The sequence below is a fragment of the Pangasianodon hypophthalmus genome, chromosome 10, assembly GCF_027358585.1.
Source record: "Pangasianodon hypophthalmus isolate fPanHyp1 chromosome 10, fPanHyp1.pri, whole genome shotgun sequence".
NCBI classification, from domain to species: Eukaryota; Metazoa; Chordata; class Actinopteri; order Siluriformes; family Pangasiidae; genus Pangasianodon; species Pangasianodon hypophthalmus.
Window position 1 is genome coordinate 1,327,290 of NC_069719.1, and position 19,316 is coordinate 1,346,605.

The 19,316-nt window shown below is 42.5% G+C and overlaps 1 protein-coding gene across 2 annotated transcripts in view; it reads left to right on the forward strand.

Annotated features, from left to right (window-relative positions):
* The window catches only part of kif20ba (kinesin family member 20Ba), a 39,118-nt gene that overhangs the window by 6,333 nt on the left and 13,469 nt on the right, over nt 1-19,316 (forward strand). For both annotated transcript variants that reach the window (XM_053237634.1, XM_053237635.1), the window contains exons 7-26: nt 3,128-3,179; nt 3,417-3,626; nt 3,849-3,960; nt 4,498-4,569; nt 4,894-5,040; nt 7,096-7,252; nt 7,461-7,730; nt 7,909-8,048; nt 8,859-8,991; nt 9,396-9,603; nt 10,666-10,715; nt 11,419-11,538; nt 13,587-13,722; nt 14,534-14,614; nt 14,739-15,618; nt 17,958-18,096; nt 18,199-18,321; nt 18,454-18,514; nt 18,884-19,009; nt 19,161-19,291. In XM_053237634.1, coding sequence (XP_053093609.1) covers nt 3,128-3,179; nt 3,417-3,626; nt 3,849-3,960; nt 4,498-4,569; nt 4,894-5,040; nt 7,096-7,252; nt 7,461-7,730; nt 7,909-8,048; nt 8,859-8,991; nt 9,396-9,603; nt 10,666-10,715; nt 11,419-11,538; nt 13,587-13,722; nt 14,534-14,614; nt 14,739-15,618; nt 17,958-18,096; nt 18,199-18,321; nt 18,454-18,514; nt 18,884-19,009; nt 19,161-19,291 — 3,348 coding nt within the window. The remainder of the gene's footprint in view (nt 1-3,127; nt 3,180-3,416; nt 3,627-3,848; nt 3,961-4,497; nt 4,570-4,893; nt 5,041-7,095; nt 7,253-7,460; nt 7,731-7,908; nt 8,049-8,858; nt 8,992-9,395; nt 9,604-10,665; nt 10,716-11,418; nt 11,539-13,586; nt 13,723-14,533; nt 14,615-14,738; nt 15,619-17,957; nt 18,097-18,198; nt 18,322-18,453; nt 18,515-18,883; nt 19,010-19,160; nt 19,292-19,316) is intronic.

The window sequence follows — 19,316 nt, forward strand, 5'->3', positions numbered from 1 at the left end:
TGAGTGGTGTCATGTCTAGCAAGTTAACTAGCCTACTATCTGACCTTTTATTTCCCATATCTAGGGAGAAATGCTCCCAGACTTTTGATGTTTTCGGATGTGCCATCCCCATTTTTTTTTTTTTTTTAAATGTTATGTTGTCACTTCCTGTACGTATCCAACTAATAATCGACGACTAAATTCATTGGCAACTAATTTTGTCGATTATTCGTTGCACCCCTCCTCTATATATATATATATATATATATATATACAGTCAGGTCCATAAATATTGGGACAGTGACACAGTTTTGGTAATTTTGCCTCTGTACACCACCACAGTGGATTTGAAATGAAGCAGTCAAGATGTGACTGAAGCATAGACTTTCAGCTTTAATTCAAGGGGTTTAACAAAAATATTGCATTAACCGTTTAGGAATTACAGCCATTTTTTACAGAGTTCCTCCATTTTCACAGGCTCAAAAGTAATGGGACAAACTAATATAATCATAAATATTAGGATTATTTTTATTACTTGGAGGTAAATCCTTTGCAGTCAATGACTACCTGAAGTCTGGACCCCATGGACATCACCAAATGCTGAGTTTCCTCCCTTGAGATGATTTGCCAGGTCTTTACTGCAGCCATCTTCATTTGCTGCTTGTTTGTGGGTCATTCTGCCTTCAGATTTGTCTTCAGTAAGTGAAAAGCAGCTCAGTTGGGTTGAGGTCAGGTGACTGACTCGGCCATTTAAGAACATTTAATTTCCAAGCTCTTGGGCTGCTTTCACAGTATGTTTTGGGTTGTTATCCATCTCTACCGTGAAGCGTCGTCCTATCAGTTTTGCAGCATATGACTGAATCTGAGCAGAAAGTATAGCTCTGTACACTTCAGAATTCATCCTGCTACTTCTATCAACAGTCACATTATCAATAAACCCCAGTGACCCAGTTCCATTGGCAGCCAAACATGCCCATGCCATAACACTGCCTCCACATGTTTGACGGATGATGTGGTATGCTTTGGATCATGAGCCCTTCCTTTCCTTCTCCATACTTTTCTCTTCCCATCATTCTGGTACAAGTTAATCTTGCATCAGAACTGGTCAGGCTTTTTTTAGAGGTTTTTTAGCAAAGTCTAATCTGGCCTTTGTGTTCTTGAGTGTTACCAGCGGTTTGCATCTTGAGGTAAACCGTCTGTATTTACATTCATGAAGATGGCTCTTGATTGTAGACTTTGACAATGATAGGCCTACCTCCTCCAGAGTGTTCCTGACTTGGCTAGATGTTGTGAAGGGGTTGTTCTTCAATAAGAAAAGAATTCTGCAATCATCCACTTTAGTTGTTTTCTGTGGTCTCCCAGGCCTTTTGGTGTTGCTGAGCTCGCAAGTGCATTCCTTCTTTTTAAGAATGTACCAAATTGTTGATTTGGCCCTCCTAAAGTTTCTGCTATCTCTCTAATAGGTCTGTTTTGGTTTTTCAGCCTAATGATGGCCTCCTTCACTTGCATCAACACCTCTTTGGACGGCATATTGAGAGTTCCCATGAACAGCTACCAAATGCAAATTCAACACTTGGAATCAGCTGCAGACCTTTTATCTCCTTAATTTATCATGATATAAGGAGGAAACAGGCCACAGCTGGCCATGAAACTGCTTATCAGTCAATTGTCCCATTACATTTGAGCCTGTGAAAATGGAGGAACTCTGTAAAAAATGGCTGTAATTCCTAAACGGTTAATGCAATATTTTTGTTAAACCCCTTGAATTAAAGCTGAAAGTCTACGCTTCAGTCACATCTTGACTGCTTCATTTCAAATCCACTGTGGTGGTGTACAGAGGCAAAATTACCAAAACTGTGTCACTGTCCCAATATTTATGGACCTAACTGTATATCTCTCTCAACGTAGTGAATTTCCTGACGCTGACACGTTGCACCAATCTGCACATTTCATACAGCTTTGGGTTTTATTTATCAGTCTTTTAGTAGATTTGTGTGTAGATGTAAACGTTTGTGTAAGCCAAACCCAAAAAAAATTGCCGCCGGATTTACAAAAGTGTCTGAAACGCTGATTTTTATTCGTACTCGTGTGTGTATGTTGATCAGCTGCAAAGTGCAAAGTGCGTTCCCTACACAGCTCATTTACATATAGCGACGCCCACAAAACTCCATAAAAGGTAAAGTGCACAGAGAGCTGGGAGCATGAAATGAGTGATCGGGGTAAAGACTGAAAAACAGAAGTGGAAGTTATTTTGACTCGCTTCTGCACCAATAAAACTATTCAACAATATAATAATAATCTATAAGCGCTAAATCCTCCGTCAGCTGAGGCGTTTGTTTACGGCTTACGGCTCTGCGCAGACAGAGCGACTCGTCCTCCGCTTATACACCGCCGTTTCTTTATCATAACTGAAGGATTAGTTTTATTCGTTTTAATTTATGTGTGTGTGTCGACTCGGTGTCTTTATTTTCGTATATTCTTGAATTAAAGCCAGTAAAATAAAGCGACTGGTTTTGAGTAAATGTTGTGGACGGAGCTCTGAGTCCCTGAGCGAGTGAACTAGCATGAGGACGTGTTTCTGATCGAGACTCTAAAGCTCTTCTATCAGTCGCTCTGGATAAAAGCGTCATAAACACAAACGGTTTAAACTCCACAGAATATTCCAGAGAGAAAAGTGCAGGAATCCCTGCAGATTATAGGATCTGAAGTCGAGCAGGTCGAGGTTTACGCCAGTTAGTCGTATTATGAGTAAATTTACACACACTCAGGAGCACGAGTACGATACGAACGTTTTTCTGAAATTACAGGATTTTCATTAAAAGCTGATTTCTTGTACGAACAATTTAGGATTTACGCATAAATCTCTTCATATCCGGTTCTCAGGTGCGTTTACAGAGCCGAATTAGCCTGCCTGTAATTAGTTGTTTTATTTTAAATTTATTAAGTGAAGAACCTGGCGTTAGAGAGATTACTTTTCTAGAAATCTCTAGATGAAGCAGGAGTGACGTCTGTAATATACGTCACGTGTCAATATACAATATAACTACAGTATTACAGAAGGATTATTGCATACGTGTGTATTATTTTCCTGTTGCGTTTTATCCAACATTAAATCCGGTGTCTATGTGATTATTTATTTCTCTTTCAGAACGATACTCAGAAAAATACAAGCAGCCTGAGCTCGAGCTCCAGATCTGAAGGTAATCAGTTTTATATTCTTCAGTAAATTTACAAACTAACAGGTTTATTTCATTCATAAATGCGCCTGAACGGAAATGTGAGAGAGATCTGTAAAAGTTAACGGTAGCTGTGTCGCATCACGATACCTGCAAGTTATTAGAGGATTGTATCGTGTCACAATTCATCACGATTATCAGTATAAATATAAATATCGTATCGCTGATCCGTAACTACGAGCGTCTGACGGAAACTCGCAGGTTCGGATCTGGCCGATCCCGACAGCTCGGTGTCTGACCGGAGCTTCAGCGTGGACGCCGATCCCCACACCAGGTTCTCCGTGTGGGTGTCGTTCTGCGAGATCTACAACGAGAACATCCACGATTTACTGGAGCAGCCGAGCGGTACCGGAACCCGCCGGGCCAACCTGCGCCTCTGTCAGGACACCAAGGGGAACTCCTTCATCAAGGGTACGTACTCGCTCAACTCCCTCTTACTGCTCAGGGTGAATGTTATTTATGTATTAATGTATTTCTCTGCATTTAGCACTCCGTAAGTAATCTATACGTTCATATACATTTATCTACATTTATATTTTATATACCTGTATACTCTCTGTGTGTGTGTGTGTGTGTGTGTGTGTGTGTGTGTGTGTGTGTGTGTGTGTGTGTGTGTGTGTGTGTGTGTGTCAGATCTGCGCTGGGTGCAGGTGAACAGCTCTGATGAAGCGTTTAAAGTCATGAAACTGGGCAAAAAGAACCAGAGCATTTCATCCACCAAACTCAATCAGCTGTCCAGCAGGAGGTGAGAAAGCACGCGCACACACGCGCGCGCGCACACACACACAAGGAGTGAGAGCTAGAATTGGAGTGAGAAAATTAATAATTAATTAATAATGTAATGTCTCTCGCTCTTTCTATCTCTCTCTCTCTTTCTCTCTCTTTCTCTCTCTTTCGCTCCCGCTCCTTCACTGTCTCTCTCCCCATCTTTCTCTGTCTCGCTCTCTGTCTCTTTGCCTCTCTCTCTCTATCTCTCTCTCTCTCTCTCTCTCTCTGTGGTTCTCTCTCTGTCTCCATCTCTCTTTCTCTCTCTCTGTGGTTCTCTCTATCTTTCTGATTCTCTCTTTGTCTCTCTATCTTTCTGATTCTCTCTCTTTCCCTCTGATTCTCTTCTCTCTTTCTCTCTTTCTCTATCTCTCTCTCTCTGTGGTTCTCTCTCTGTCTCCATCTCTCTTTCTCTCTCTCTGTGGTTCTCTCTGTGGGTCTCTCTATCTTTCTGATTCTCTCTCTTTCCCTCTGATTCTCTTCTCTCTTTCTCTCTTTCTCTCTCTCTCTCTCTCAGTCACAGTATCTTCACGGTGAGGATTTTGAGGATTGAGGACGTTGCCTCTCTCAGTGTGCAGTCTGTCAGCGAGTGAGTGTCTGTTATTCACTAAACTTCACACAATGCCACTTAAAACCACGAATAAATAATAAAACTATAAATAAATAATCGTAATGAAATGCAGCGTTTCTCCGTAGCCCAAACCTGGCCGTGAGAATTTACCGCTGTGTTCATAAATCCAACCCAAATACTCACATCTGTGAACTCATCATCTTCATCTTTCAGTTTTTCAGGGAAAATATGAACAGAAGCGTGAAATAATAAAATCATAGTGATCATAGTGATTTGATACGATGTGTGTGTGTGTGTGTGTGTGTGTGTGTGTGTGTGTGTGTGTGTGTGTGTGTGTTGTAGGCTGTCGCTGTGTGACCTGGCAGGATCAGAGCGATGTGGTAAAACTCAGAATAAAGGAGATCGACTGAAAGAGGCAGGAAACATCAACACGTCTCTGCTCAGCCTGGGGAAATGCATCAGCGCTCTGAAAGGCAGCCAGCAGGCCAGGTGTGTTCTCACCTTCTCTATCTTCCTCCACTCCTCTCCTCTCCTCTACCTGTTCTCTCACCTTCTCCATCTTCCTCCACTCCTCTCCTCTCCTCTACCTGTTCTCTCACCTTCTCTATCTTCCTCCACTCCTCTCCTCTCCTCTACCTGCTCTCTCACCTTCTCCATCTTCCTCCACTCCTCTCCTCTCCTCTACCTGCTCTCTCACCTTCTCCATCTTCCTCCTCTCCTCTCCTCTACCTGCTCTCTCACCTTCTCCATCTTCCTCCTCTCCTCTCCTCTACCTGCTCTCTCACCTTCTCCATCTTCCTCCACTCCTCTCCTCTACCTGCTCTCTCACCTTCTCCATCTTCCTCCACTCCTCTCCTCTACCTGCTCTCTCACCTTCTCTATCTTCCTCCTCTCCTCTCCTCTCCTCTCCTCTACCTGTTCTCTCACCTTCTCTATCTTCCTCCTCTCCTCTCCTCTCCTCTACCTGTTCTCTCACCTTCTCTATCTTCCTCCTCTCCTCTCCTCTACCTGCTCTCTCACCTTCTCTATCTTCCTCCACTCCTCTCCTCTCCTCTACCTGCTCTCTCACCTTCTCTATCTTCCTCCACTCCTCTCCTCTCCTCTCCTCTACCTGCTCTCTCACCTTCTCCATCTTCCTCCTCTCCTCTACCTGTTCTCTCACCTTCACCGTCTCCTCCACTCCTCTCCTCTCCTCTACCTGTTCTCTCACCTTCTCTATCTTCCTCCACTCCTCTCCTCTCCTCTACCTGTTCTCTCACCTTCTCTATCTTCCTCCTCTCCTCTCCTCTCCTCTACCTGTTCTCTCACCTTCTCTATCTTCCTCCACTCCTCTCCTCTACCTGCTCTCTCACCTTCTCTATCTTCCTCCACTCCTCTCCTCTCCTCTACCTGCTCTCTCACCTTCTCTATCTTCCTCCACTCCTCTCCTCTCCTCTACCTGTTCTCTCACCTTCAGTCTCCTTCACTCCTCTCCTCTCCTCTACCTGCTCCAACCATTTCATCCCCACTTTATAATAATATTAAAGCTTCATTTGAAACGATAAACTAGACATTTATTACAAATATAAATCTATCGCCGTCTCTCTCTCTCACTGTCTGAAATATAAATCTCACGCTGTCTCCTTCACACACACTCTCTCTCTCTCTCTCTCTCTCTCTCTCTCTCTCTCTCTCTCTTTCTCCCTCTCTGTGTCTCTCTTTCTCTCTCTCTCTCTCTGTCCATCTCTCTATAAATTTCTCTCCCAGTGTCTCCTTTACTCTCACTTTCTGTCTGTTTCTCTCTTTCTCTCTCACTCACTCTCTCTCACTCTCCCTCTCTCAGTCTCTCTCATGCTGTCTTTGTCTCTGTCTATCTTTCTTTCTCTCCCCTACACCTGTCTCTCGCTCTCCCCCCCCCCCCCCATGTGTTTCTCTTACGCTGTCTCTGTCTCTCATCTCTCTCTCACTCTGTCCATCTAAGTTTATTATAAATATAAATCTCTCTCTCACTGTCTCTTTCACTGTCTCTCTCTTCCCCTCCATCTCTCTCTCTCTCTCTCTCTCTCTCTCTCTCTCTCTCTGTCTCTCTGTCCCTGTGTCTCTCTCTCTCCATCCATCTACATTTATCATAAATATATATCTTTCCTACTGTCTTCTTTACTCTCTCTCCTTCTGTCTGTGTTTCTCTCTCTCTCTCTGTGTCTCATCTCTGTCTACATTTATAATAAATAATAATCTCTTGCATTCTCTCTTTCTCTTTCTCCCAAATCTATCTTAAATAATAAATTTCATGATTTAAAGGTTCTACAAACAAAAGATTGTTAAACAAGATGTGGAGATGTGGAGATGTGGAGTGGTAATGGAATTGAAATAAATATTCAATTAAATGTATCTTAAAAGATTTATGGCACCCTATAAAGTTAAATCCGGTTTTATTTACTTTTTCTCCCCCTCTCACTTCCTGTCTCTGGTTATATTTGAATATTTAAAAAAAAAAAATTTTTAATCATCCTTGTTCTCTCTCTCTCTCTCTCTCTCTCTCTCTCTCTCTCTCTCCCCCCGCAGGCAGCACGTGCCGTTCAGAGAGAGTAAACTCACACACTACCTGCAGGGATTCTTCACGGGCCGAGGAAGAGCCGCCATGATCGTCAACGTCAACCAGTGCGCCTCCATGTACGACGAGACGCTCAACGTCCTCAAGTTCTCCGCCGTGGCACAGAAGGTGTGTGTGTGTGTGTGTGTGTGTGTGTGTGTGTGTGTGAATAACACACAAACCCCAGCTGCACTACTGTCAGAAAAAAATGAATCAACACTTTCTGACCAATCAGAATCCAGAATTCCACAGTGCTGTGCTCTCTCTCGCTCTCTCTCTCTCTCTCTCTCTCTCTCTCTCTCTCCGCTCTCTCTCTCTCTCTCTCTCTCTCTCTCAGGTGGTGGTGCTCAGCGTTCCCTCCGTCCTCTCGTTGGTGGTGAAGAGGAGTGCGAGGGAGGTGTCCTTCATCATTAATAAGGCGACTCAGCGGGAGGCGCGGCGCACGTCTCTGGTGCGATGGGAGCACGGCCGGGTGGACGGGAACGAGAACGAGAACGAGGTGTCTGAGGAGGAGGACGAGGATGAGGAAGAGGAGAGCCTGCTGGAGGAAACGCTGCAGGAGGACGAAGGGAAGGAGACGGTGCTGCTGGATAAAGAGGTGTATGAGGTTAGTGTGGGGTCATGACCTTTCAATTATTCCTGTTTATTTACTGTGTGAGTAAAGGGAACAAGTGTCTGTGTGTCTGTGTGTCTGTGTGTGTGTCTGTGTGTGTGTCTGTGTGTGTGTCTGTGTGTGTGTCTGTGTGTGTGTGTGTGTGTGTGTGTGTGTGTGTGTGTGTCTGTAGAATCAGCTGCTGCAGTTAGAGGAGCTGCAGGAGCAGTTGAGGATGGCGAGGGCGGAGACTGTAGCTGTGGAGAGTCGAATCCGAGAGGAAGTGACTAAAGAATTCTCTGAGCTCTTCACTCAGATGCAGAATGACTACAAGTATGACTTTTACCTTACTCACGCTATTCTCTCTCTCTCTCTCTCTCTCTCTCTCTCTCTCTCTCTGTGTATACTCACGCTATACTCTCTCTCTCTCTCTCTCTCTCTCTCTCTGTATACTCACGCTATTCTCTCTCTCTCTCTCTCTCTCTCTCTCTCTCTCTCTCTCTCTCTCTCTGTGTATACTCACGCTATTCTCTCTCTCTCTCTCTCTCTCTCTCTCTCTCTCTCTCTCTGTGTATACTCACGCTATTCTCTCTCTCTCTCTCTCTCTCTCTCTCTCTCTCTGTATACTCACGCTATTCTCTCTCTCTCTCTCTCTCTCTCTCTCTCTCTCTCTCTGTGTATACTCACGCTATTCTCTCTCTCTCTCTCTCTCTCTCTCTCTCTCTCTCTCTCTCTGTGTATACTCACGCTATACTCTCTCTCTCTCTCTCTAACTCTCTCTCTCTGTATACTCGCGCTATACTCGCTATACTCGCTTTGTACTCTCTCTCTCTGTATACTCACTCTCTACTCTCTCTACTCTCTCTCTGTATACTCGCACTATACTCGGTCTATATTCTCTATACTCGCTCTGTACTCTCTGTGTACTCTCTCTCTCTCTCTCTCTCTCTCTCTCTCTGTGTATACTTGCTCTATTCTCTTTCTACTCTCTCTGTATACTCTCTCTGTATACTCGCTCTATACTCGCTCTATGCTCTTCGTATACATGAAGATGGCTGTCTAAAGTAAAATGCAAATTGTAAAGTTATTTTGTCTTAGTTTGTATAATCTCTTTCAATCTATATCATTCTCTCTCTCTATCAGTGAGCGTGTCAGTAAAGAGCGAGAGCTGGTGGAGGAGAGGTGTGAGCGCCGGCTCCAGATTTTCAAACAGTTAGTGGAGAAAACCACCAGAGAAACTCGCAGTGATGATGGAGAAGATCCTGCTAAAGCACAGGTGATGATCACGAAACTCTGTTGTTTTCGCTGTTCTATTCTGCACTCTGATTGGTCAGAAGGTGTTGATTAATTCTCTAGAACAGCAGCTCTGACAGTAGCGCAGGCTTTTATTAATGCGCTCGTTCTGATACGTTACCGTTTCTATAGCAACAGCTCGTTCACAGAGACGTGTACAGAGGACGTGCCACATTTTAAACGGATTAAGAAACGTGTTTTTAAATTTTTCTGTAAGGAGATGTTTATTTAACATTTATGGAAGGAGTCTCCAGTGTCAGCGCTTAGTAACAGTCAGAAGTTTTGGTTTTCTCGATAACATGACATTAAATGACGATACACATGAAGCGGGAAGCTGACAGTGTGTGTGTGTGTGTGTGTGTGTGTGTGTGTGTGTGTGTGTTACAGGAGCGAGAGCCTCCGTCTCTAGACGGCATGTTCGACTCCATGTCCACCGATCTGGCCGGGATCAGGAAGGACGCCGAAGCGGCGCAGTCGTGCCTGGTGACCTGTGACGCCCGACCTTCAGTGACGCTGCGTGACCTTGAGAAAAAGGTCACGGAACTGACGGAGAAGCTCAGTGATACACAGAAACAGCTGGAGAGCAGAACTCAGGGTTAGTGCGCTACACGGTGAACGAGGTAGCGCCGCCTTCTTCTCCTACGTTCACATCAGCGAGACTAAGCGGCCGGTTCGTTTTCTACGTACGTGTGCCACAAAGCCGCGACATCACCAACAACTGAATTGAAGCTTTCGCACTTCTGTGTAAACCGAACGATCGGCTCGAACGGTTCCTCGGACTGATCCTACAGAGCGTGTGGCGCGACGTTGCTTCAGTTCCTCGCTCACTATTTTAGTTTAGTTTTACCTGCAATTATTTATTATCATCATTATTATTTAAAACTTATGAGTAGTTTCTTCTTCTCTTGTCATATACGAGCTCTCAGTAAATATGTCGTGTCTAGAGGCATTAGGAGGAAAAATAAATCTTGGAAGGAAGCGGTGAAGATCGCTGGTGCCTCTGGTGGAGTGCACGTAGCTAGTACAGTTAGCTCGCTTTGCTAATCTAACCTGAGAACGAAGCTAATACGAAGTCGAGCGCGTAACACGTAAATCAGACTTAAATACGTTTTAGACACAAAGGTGATGTGTATAAATCATATGAGTGTATTTTCACTAATATTGTTTCATTTTGTAATATAAAAACAAAAGATGCTGGATAAGCCACGCCCACAATTGACATGAACGAGTCGTTAAATAGCTAGCGTAAAAACGTACGATAAAGTAACCTGTATAGAGCCGGGCAATACAACGCTATCATATTAATATCGTGATAAGTTATGTCGCAATACTAATTCCTTAGATTCACTGATGTTTAATGACTCTCTTTAGAACCAAGTTTTTTTGTGAAGTTTTAAATCATTTTATAAACTTTTATATAATATAATGTTGAATAATTTACTTTTGTAGAAAGTGAAACGTGATCATTTTTATCAAAACTGTGTATCAAGATACTATCATATACCGCAGAAAAGTATCGTGATATGATTTTTTTTTGTCATATCGTATATTTTTTTTTCCCAATTCTACTACACTGTGTTTATGTCCAGCAATTTGCCTAATAAATAAATGAATAAATAATGTACTTTTTTTTTTTTCTTTTTACTTTTTATATCAGAGTTGGACGCTCAGAGCGGCCTGGTGGAGCAGCTGGAGGACATGAGGAAGGTAAAGCATCATCATCTTTATCATCTTCATCATCATCATTCCACACAGTCTGGAAAAATTGAACACAAAATTGATTTTTTTTTTTTTCTGTACTTACTGGCATGATGAAATATTTTATCCCTAAGTACTATGACTTTATAGAAATATACAGTAAATATTGGCTGAAATCAATCACACGGTTTCCTGCACTGATTGGACATCCTATTATAAACGTATATTGCGTACATTGTAAAAACCGGGTCACTGTTCGCTAGCTAGCGTGCATTAGCAACCCCACAGAACACCTTTGGGATGAACTGGAACACCGACTGAACCCCAGACCTCCTCGACATCCCAACATCAGCGCCTGACCTCACTAATGCTCTTGTAGCTGAATGAACACAAATCCCCACAGCCACGCTCCAACATCTAGTGGAAAGACTTCGCAGAAGAGTGGAGCTCATTATAACAACAAACACACGGGGAATAAATCTGGAATGAGACGTTCAACAAGGACATGGTCAGGGGGGCACATACTTTTGAGCATATAGTGTGTATATAAGCAATATTTAGCTAGCTACACACACAGAGCACAAACCGTTCCTGTTCTTCAAGTCATAAATGAGTCATAAGTCATAAATGAACTGTGTGTGTGTGTGTGTGTGTGTGTGTGTGTGTGTGTGTGTGTGTGTGTGTGTGTGTGTGTGTGTGTGTGTGTGTGTAGACGCTGCAGAGCCGTGAGCAGAGACTGAATGATCTGGTGGTGATGTGTGTGGAGAAAGACGATATAATCACTAAAGTCCAGGCAGACCTGGACCGAGCCGTAGAGGACAGAACCAAGAACGTGAGTGTGGTTGTTGTTGTTGTTGTTTATTATTATTATTATTATTATTATTAATATTATTATTAACTTACACTTTTGGAAGTCAGGAACCCCTGTAACTGCAAAAACAATTCCACAGACCCACCTCAGTACCGATTTATTTTACAAACGTAATCCAACTATTTAAATATCAGGCTAATTAAATGTGTATGCTAATGCACTGGAGAGTGTTTTGGTGTCGTTTTTGTTTTTTTCAAATTCCTGAAATTTCCACTTTTTTTTTTTAAACTTAACATTAGGTAATATTTTTGAGTTTTTGTTTTAACCCATTCAACTCCTTAATCCATCAAACATGCTAATCACTCTAAAACTCAATAGTAAATATAATAACTGTGATAATGAAATGAATGTTAAAGTTAACTTTTTTTTTTTTTTCCACTCAAAAAAAAAAAAAGTTGATTAATAGTAATCCTCAGAGCAGAGGTTGAAGGATAATTAAAATGATTTAATTTTTAAAAATAAATTTCATTTTAGTTTAAATTACTTTTCTTTGTTTGTTTGTCTCTAAATATTGCCTTTGATTTGTCTGTAATTTACGGAGCCCCATATACATGCAAAAAAAATTTGTCAAAACAGAAAATTCTCATCTGTGTGTTAAAATGTCGTATCTTTTATCTAGAAAGAAAACCAGAAAGTAAAAAAAATCTTTTGAACTCGTCAGGGGCTCCGTAGTAATTGATGGTTTGCACATCAATAAAAATCTTCCAGAAAAAGGCAAATGTCTTTAATGATTCTGATGATTCGTGAACAATATACACCGATCAGCCACAACATTAAAACCACCTGCCTAATATTGTGTAGTTCCTCCTTGTGCCTCCAAAACAGCTCTGACTCTGAGGCATGGACTCCACATGACCTCTGAAGGTGTGTGTGGTTTCTGGCACCAAGACGTTAGCAGCAGATCCTTTAAGTCCTGTAAGTTGTGAGGTGGAGCCTCCATGGATCGGACTTGATGTCCAGCACGTCCCACAGTCGCTCGATCGGATTGAGATCTGGGGAATTTGGAGGCCAAGTCAACACCTTGAGCTCTTTGTCATGTTCCTCAAATCGTTCCTGAACAGTTTCTGCAGTGTGTCAGGGAGCATCATCCTGCTGAAAGAGGCCACTGCCATTAGGGAATACTGTTGCCATGAAGGCGTGTACTTGGTCTGCGACAGTGTTTAGGCAGGTGGTACGTGTCAAAATAACATCCAAATTAATGCCAGGACTCGAGGTTTCCCAGCAGAACATTGTCCAGACCATCACACTGCCTCCACCAGCTTGCCTTCTTCCCACAGTGCATCCTGGTGCCATCTCTTCCCCAGGTAAATGATGCACACACACACACACACCCGGCCTTCCACGTGATGTAAAAGAAAATGTGATTCATCAGACCAGGCCACCTTCTTCCATTGCTCCATGGTCCAGTTCTGATGCTCACGTGTCCATTGTAGGAGCTTTCGGTGGCTCGCCTTCACTCCCCATGCGCATCAGTGAGCCTTGGGAGCCCATGACCCTGTCGCTGGTTCACCGGTTGTCCTTCCTTGGACCACTTTTGGTAGGTACTAACCACTGCACACCGGGAACACCACACAAGATCTGCTGCTTTGGAGATGCTCTGACCCAGTCATCTAGCCATCACAATTTGGCCGTTGTCAAAGTCTCTCAGATCCTTACACTTGCCCATTTTTCCTGCTTCCAACACATCAACTTCGAGAACCAACTGGTCACTTGCTGCCTAATATATCTCACCTCTTACACAGGTGCTATTGTAACGAGGTAATCAGTTATTCACTTCACCTGTCAGTGGGTTTACTGTTGCAGATGATCGGTGTAAACGAGGGCACGAATTAACATCAAGGAGAAAAATTCATTTGTCTTTAACTATATAAGCTCCGACATTACAGTAGATTATCCTTTAAATTTTACTAAATGTATTATGAATAAATACTAGAATTTAATAAAGATACTCTCATTTAAAAAATTAAATGGCTCCTCATGCGTCACTCTGTGCTCCGTTGGTTTTTCAGAGCGCTCTGATTAAGGACCTCCAGCAGAAACACAACTGCACGTGCTCAGAACGACGAACGCTCCCCGAAACCAGGAAGCGCAGACAGGAAGGGGCGGGACCGGAGGACATCCACGGACAGCCCCCTTTAAAGAAAGGTACTAGCTCCGCCTCCTCTGCCAAAACGATCCTACCCGCTTCAGTCTCCACCAGAGGGGCAGGGAAAGAGAATCGGGTCAAAGGTCGACGCTTCCTGCAAGGCAGAAAACGACTTTCGTCTGTAAAGAAGTAACGACGCGTCACGTCACGTCACGGCTTCCGTACAGCACGTGTTTGTTTGTTTTTTATTTTAAACGATGTCTTTGTGTGTGTGAATGTGAATAAAGAAATTTATTTATATGTCAAGGGGAACATTTCACAAAGTAATTTCACAAAGTAATATTGTTTTATACAATTTTTTAAAAATATTAAAGCTGGATTGTGGGGGTTTATATGAGCATGGCAACCCATGACGTCATACTGTACTGAGGTTTGTGTGCTAGTTGCATTATAAATCATTCAAGTATTTTTTTATATACAAAGCAGGTCAAGGCACTTTTTTAGGATATGAATATAAACTTCATTTTTGTTATCATATTATTTAGTTATTTATTTATTTATTATTATTATTATTAAAATGAGCTTCCCCTAATTAGGGAAGATTTTAGATCCTTTCACTAATAAATTTCCTCCACAATATAAACAAACTTATGCATGTAACAGCATTAACACACATCATCATATCTACTGAATAACAGCTTATTATAATAATAATTATAATAAAACACGCGCGTAAAGCGTGTAACACAATATACAAATAAGGTCAAAGGTCATACTATTCATTGTCTATATACATAGATGTATCAACATATAACGTTTTAACATGTCAATGTTTTTATTGTAACTGATCTGAGACTATTTTCACTCCAGGGTCTCTTAAGGACACGACTACCTCAGAAGATCCTATGGAGGAGGAGGAGGATGAAGAAGCACCTACGGCTGAGGTCAAAGGTCAGCTTGAGCATGCTCTGTCTATATTGCTTGCCTTTTCTCTTATATTATTAATTTCTTAAATAAAATATTACTAATTTTTAGACATGACGCACGTTGAGTATAACCGATCTTCCGTCTCTAGAGTCTCCGGATGTCTTTAGCGTCTGCGATAACGACTCTTCTATGACTGAGGTCAAAGGTCAGGTCGATCGTCTTCAAACCGAATTGCGTCAGAAAGACGAGCAGGTCGCAGATCTGGAACGGGAACGCCAGACTCTGGAGTTCTGCATCCAGGACCTGAAATCAAAGCTGGAAGAAGAGAAGCGATCCCGCGCCGGACTTCTACAAGAAACGGAGCAGAAGATCGAGGAGGAGCAACAGCGAAAGTTTCACTCCATCATCACGAGGATGAATGAGATGGACAAGAAACTCGGCACCGCCGAGAAAACCTGCGCCGCCTTAAGAACGTCTAAGATGGAGCAGCACGGACCTGAGATCGAACACAAAAACACGGTCATCAAAAATCTAGAACAGGAAGTGACTCGGCTCAAACAGGATTCGCAAAACGTTGGCGATGCAAAGGCCAGGCGTGACGAAGTCTCCAGGTTACAGAAGGAGAACGAGAGTAAAGCTGAGAGAGTGAAACTCCTGGAACATCAGCTGATAGAAAACAAAAACATTCATGAGAACCTCCAGAGGGTGAACTTTGACCTCCAGGCTGAGGTCACAAACCTGAAAGGTGTCATCAAGGGATTAGAAGAGAAGGCAGCACTTCTAGTGAGGGAGAACACGCTAAAACAAAAAGAGAAGACGGAAACCGAGCTGTCCGATAGAGAGGCCCAGCTAGCCAAGAGGGAGGCGGAGCTTGCTGCGAAGGAGGCGGAGCTTGCTGCAGTCCAAGAGGAAGCACAGGAGGCACGAAAGAGAGAGGTGGAGAGGAGGAGAGAGCTGCTGGCTGTAGCCGAGGAGGCCATCGCTCAAAAAGATGCAGAACTTCAAAAACGAGAGGCGGAGATCACCAGGTGAGTCTTACCTGAGCTGAGTTATAACCGAGATTAACTCTTACCTCATGGCGAAAGTAACTGAGGATAGTGCTACCTGAAGAGGTAAAGTATTCCAGCCAAGCCATACCTACAGCCAAAAGTATTTATCACAACTTACCTGTGGGTCAAGGTACCTGTAGCAAGGCTTGCTTCATGTTAGTTGTACCTGAGAGTAAAGGTACCTGTAGTAAAATGTACCTGAGAGTAGTTACCTGTAGTAAGATGTACCTAAGAACCAAGGTACCTGTGGTAAGATTTGCGTGAGTGTAAAGTCGCCTGTTGCAAGATGTACTTTAGAGTAAAGTTACCTGTGGCAAGATGTACCTGAGAGTAGTTACCTGTGGTAAGATGTACCTGAGAGTAGTTACCTGTGGTAAGATGTACCTGTGGTAAGATGTACGTGAAAGTAAAGGTGCCTGTGGTAAGATGTACTTGAGAGTGGTTACCTGTGGTAAGATTTGCCTGAGAGTAAAGGTACCTGTGGAAAGATGTACTTTAGAGTAAAGTTACCTGTGGTAAAATGCACCTGAGAATAAAGGTACCTGTGGTAAGATGTTCCTAAGAGTAAAGTTACCTGTGGTAAAGTGCACCTGAGAATAAAGGTACCTGTGGTAAGATGTTCCTAAGAGTAAAAGTACCTGTGGTAAGATTTGCCTGAGAGTAAAGGTACCTGTGGCAAGATGTACTTGAGAGTAAAGGTACCTGTGGCAAGATGTACCTGAGAGTAAAGGTACCTGTGATAAAATGCACCTGAGAATTAAGGTACCTGTGGTAAGATGTTCCTAAGAGTAAAGGTACCTGTGGTAAGATATACCTGAGAGTAGTAACTTGTAGTAAGATGTACCTGAGAGTAAAGGTACCTGTGGCAAGATGTACCTGAGAGTAAAGGTACCTGTGGCAAGATCCAGATCGCTCTGGATAAGGGCGTCTGCCAAATGCCATAAATGTAAAATGTAAATGTAAGATGTACCTGAGAGTAAAGTTACCTTTAGTAAGATGTACTTGAGAGTAAATATATTTATCAAATCATCATCCCCCCACCACCAGGCTTCACAGTCGGTATGAGGTGTTTGTGGCGATACGCTGTGTTTGGTTTTTGCCAAATATCTCCACCTTGGTTTCATCAGTCCACATGATATCGCTCCAGAACTTTTGGCTTACGTTGCTCAATGTGGAATATTTTACACTTTTAAACAGTTTTACTTTTCAAAATATCTCCTTTTCAGCTGTATTAATTTATTTGTTTGCCTATTTAGTTTTGTGTGTCTGTACTTCTGTATATCTACCCATATATTCATTTATATATTTTTATTCATTTATTATTTATAACTTTGCTCCTGCCATGAATATAGCACTTGATGCTGACATGGCGTTAAAAAATTAAACACCCGACTCTAAACTCCAGAACATTTGTTGTTCGTTCAGATGTAATTTTGCAAACCGAATTCATGCTGCTATATTCTTTTTGGAGAGAAGGAGCTTTTTCCTAGCCACCCTTCCATGAAAGCCATACTTGTTCAGTCTTTTTCTGAATGTGCTGTCATGAATATAAACACTTAGTGTGCTTATGAAGGCCTGTAGATCACATGATGTAGCTCTTGGGGTTTTTCTTTATATCTCTGAGCATTAAACAGTCTGTCCTTGGACTGAATTTGCTGAGATGCTCACTCCTGGGAAGATCAGCAACTGTCTTGAAGGCTCTCCGTTTGTAAACAATCCTTCTCACTTTAGAATGGTGAATTTTAAATTGTGTGGAGATGGCCTTATAACCCTTGCCAGATCGATGAGCAGCAACAGTTGCTTCTCTGAGGTCATGGCTGATGTCCTTTCTTCTTGGCATGATGTAGACACTCACCTGAGTGCTCCAGACCTGCCAGAAGTTCTGCTTTTATAGAGGTAGACACACTTCTTGATGATGAACTAATCTTGTGTATTTCATTAGTAACACCTGGCTGCTAATTACTCTCTTAATGATTGTGGAAGTAGGAAGGGTGTACTTATTTTTTCCCACCTGGTTTCTGAATTTTGGTTTACTTTTTAGGAAAAAATTAAATCTGTTGTGTTTTTTTGTTGTCACCTGAGGTTATTTGTGACTTTATAGAAGTTGGTGAGAACAACATCATTGTTATTTAAGCTCTGATAAATAAAAACATAGAATTGAAAGAGAGTGTGCTTTCTTTTTCTCATGACTGTACCTGAGTGTTTGGGACAGGTCATACCTGAGTATAAAGGTACCTATCCTTTTGGTGTATTTCATGGCATGTAAACTGATTTGTTATAAATTCCAGTTTTGTAATATTCTCTCTGTGTATTTTAAGGCTGAAGGAGGAGATGAAGTGCAGCAGTGAAAAGTTGTCGAGTCTCTCCTTAGACATGCAGAGGAGAGCGGACGAGTCGTCTGATCTGAGGGAGAAACTCGCCGACTCAAAGAAACAGATTCAGCAGGTGCAGAGGGAGGTGAGTCGTTTACAGAGTCGTCAGGAACAGGTATAATGGAAGCCTGTATGTGTTTGTGTCATGTCTCAGTGTGTGTGTGTGTGTGTGTGTGTGTGTGTTCAGATCTGCTCCATGCGTGACGTAGAAAAATCTCTAAAACAGAAACTGAGCGATGTGGAGAAGACGAAATCCCAGCTACAGAGCGAACTCTCGAACCGAGATCGCACCATCCAGCAGCTCAGGAGTGTAAATACTGATCTGAGTTTTTATTTTTATTTTTTTTTCTTCTCTAGATAATCAGATGAATATGAATATGACAGAAGAAAACAGTAACGTGCACTTAACATGTTAATGTGTTTATTTTTTTATTTCCAACAGTCCCGTTCTTCTGATTCTAAGACAGAGGATCACGTCCATCTTTACAAAAAAGCTCTCAAAGGTACAGCACATTATTCACACGCGACCCATACACACCTCGCAAGGCTAATTTTCCTCCATTTCGTCAGTTACTATGGCGACGTATGGTTAGCGCAATCTGTTAGACAAGGTATGCGACATCCAGCACGGTTCCACTGAGCTAAAACCATACTCAGGAACGTTCTGCTACTTCAGTAGATAATTATTCGCTATAATTATAAATAATTTCTCCTGTTCTGAGTTTTTGGTCGTAGATTATCCAGAAAGGAAAATGCGTTCTGTTCTCTGTTTTCTGCTTCATTAATACGTAAAGAATTTCCTTTTTCTTAATTATGACTTTCTTATTTACGTTCTTGTTAATGGGTGTGTGTGTGTGTGTGTGTGTGTGTAGATCTGCAGCAGCGTGAAGGTGTGATAGAGGAGATGCGTTTGGTTCTCAGTGAGCAGGAAGAGACTCAGACTCAGATGGACCTGGAGCTGGAGAACAGAGAAACACAGATCCATCAGCTCTCTCAGGGTAACACGCCAAACACGCTAAAGTCGCCAAACCGCTGTGTTCTTCTCAACCTCACTGTCCTGTTCCTTTACGTCAGGCCAGATGTTATAGCAATACACACACACACACACGTGTACTTCTGTTTACACCGAGTGTGTGTTTGTGTGTTTAGAGCTGGAGAACCTGAAAGAGCTGCTCCTGAAACAAAGGAGCAGTAAACAGTTCCATCATCATGAACCGGCGCACAGTGATGACATCACACGGGCCAAAGAAGAAGCAGCGCAGGCTCAGGACAACCTGAAGGTGAGGTTTTACAGTAAGAGTAGCT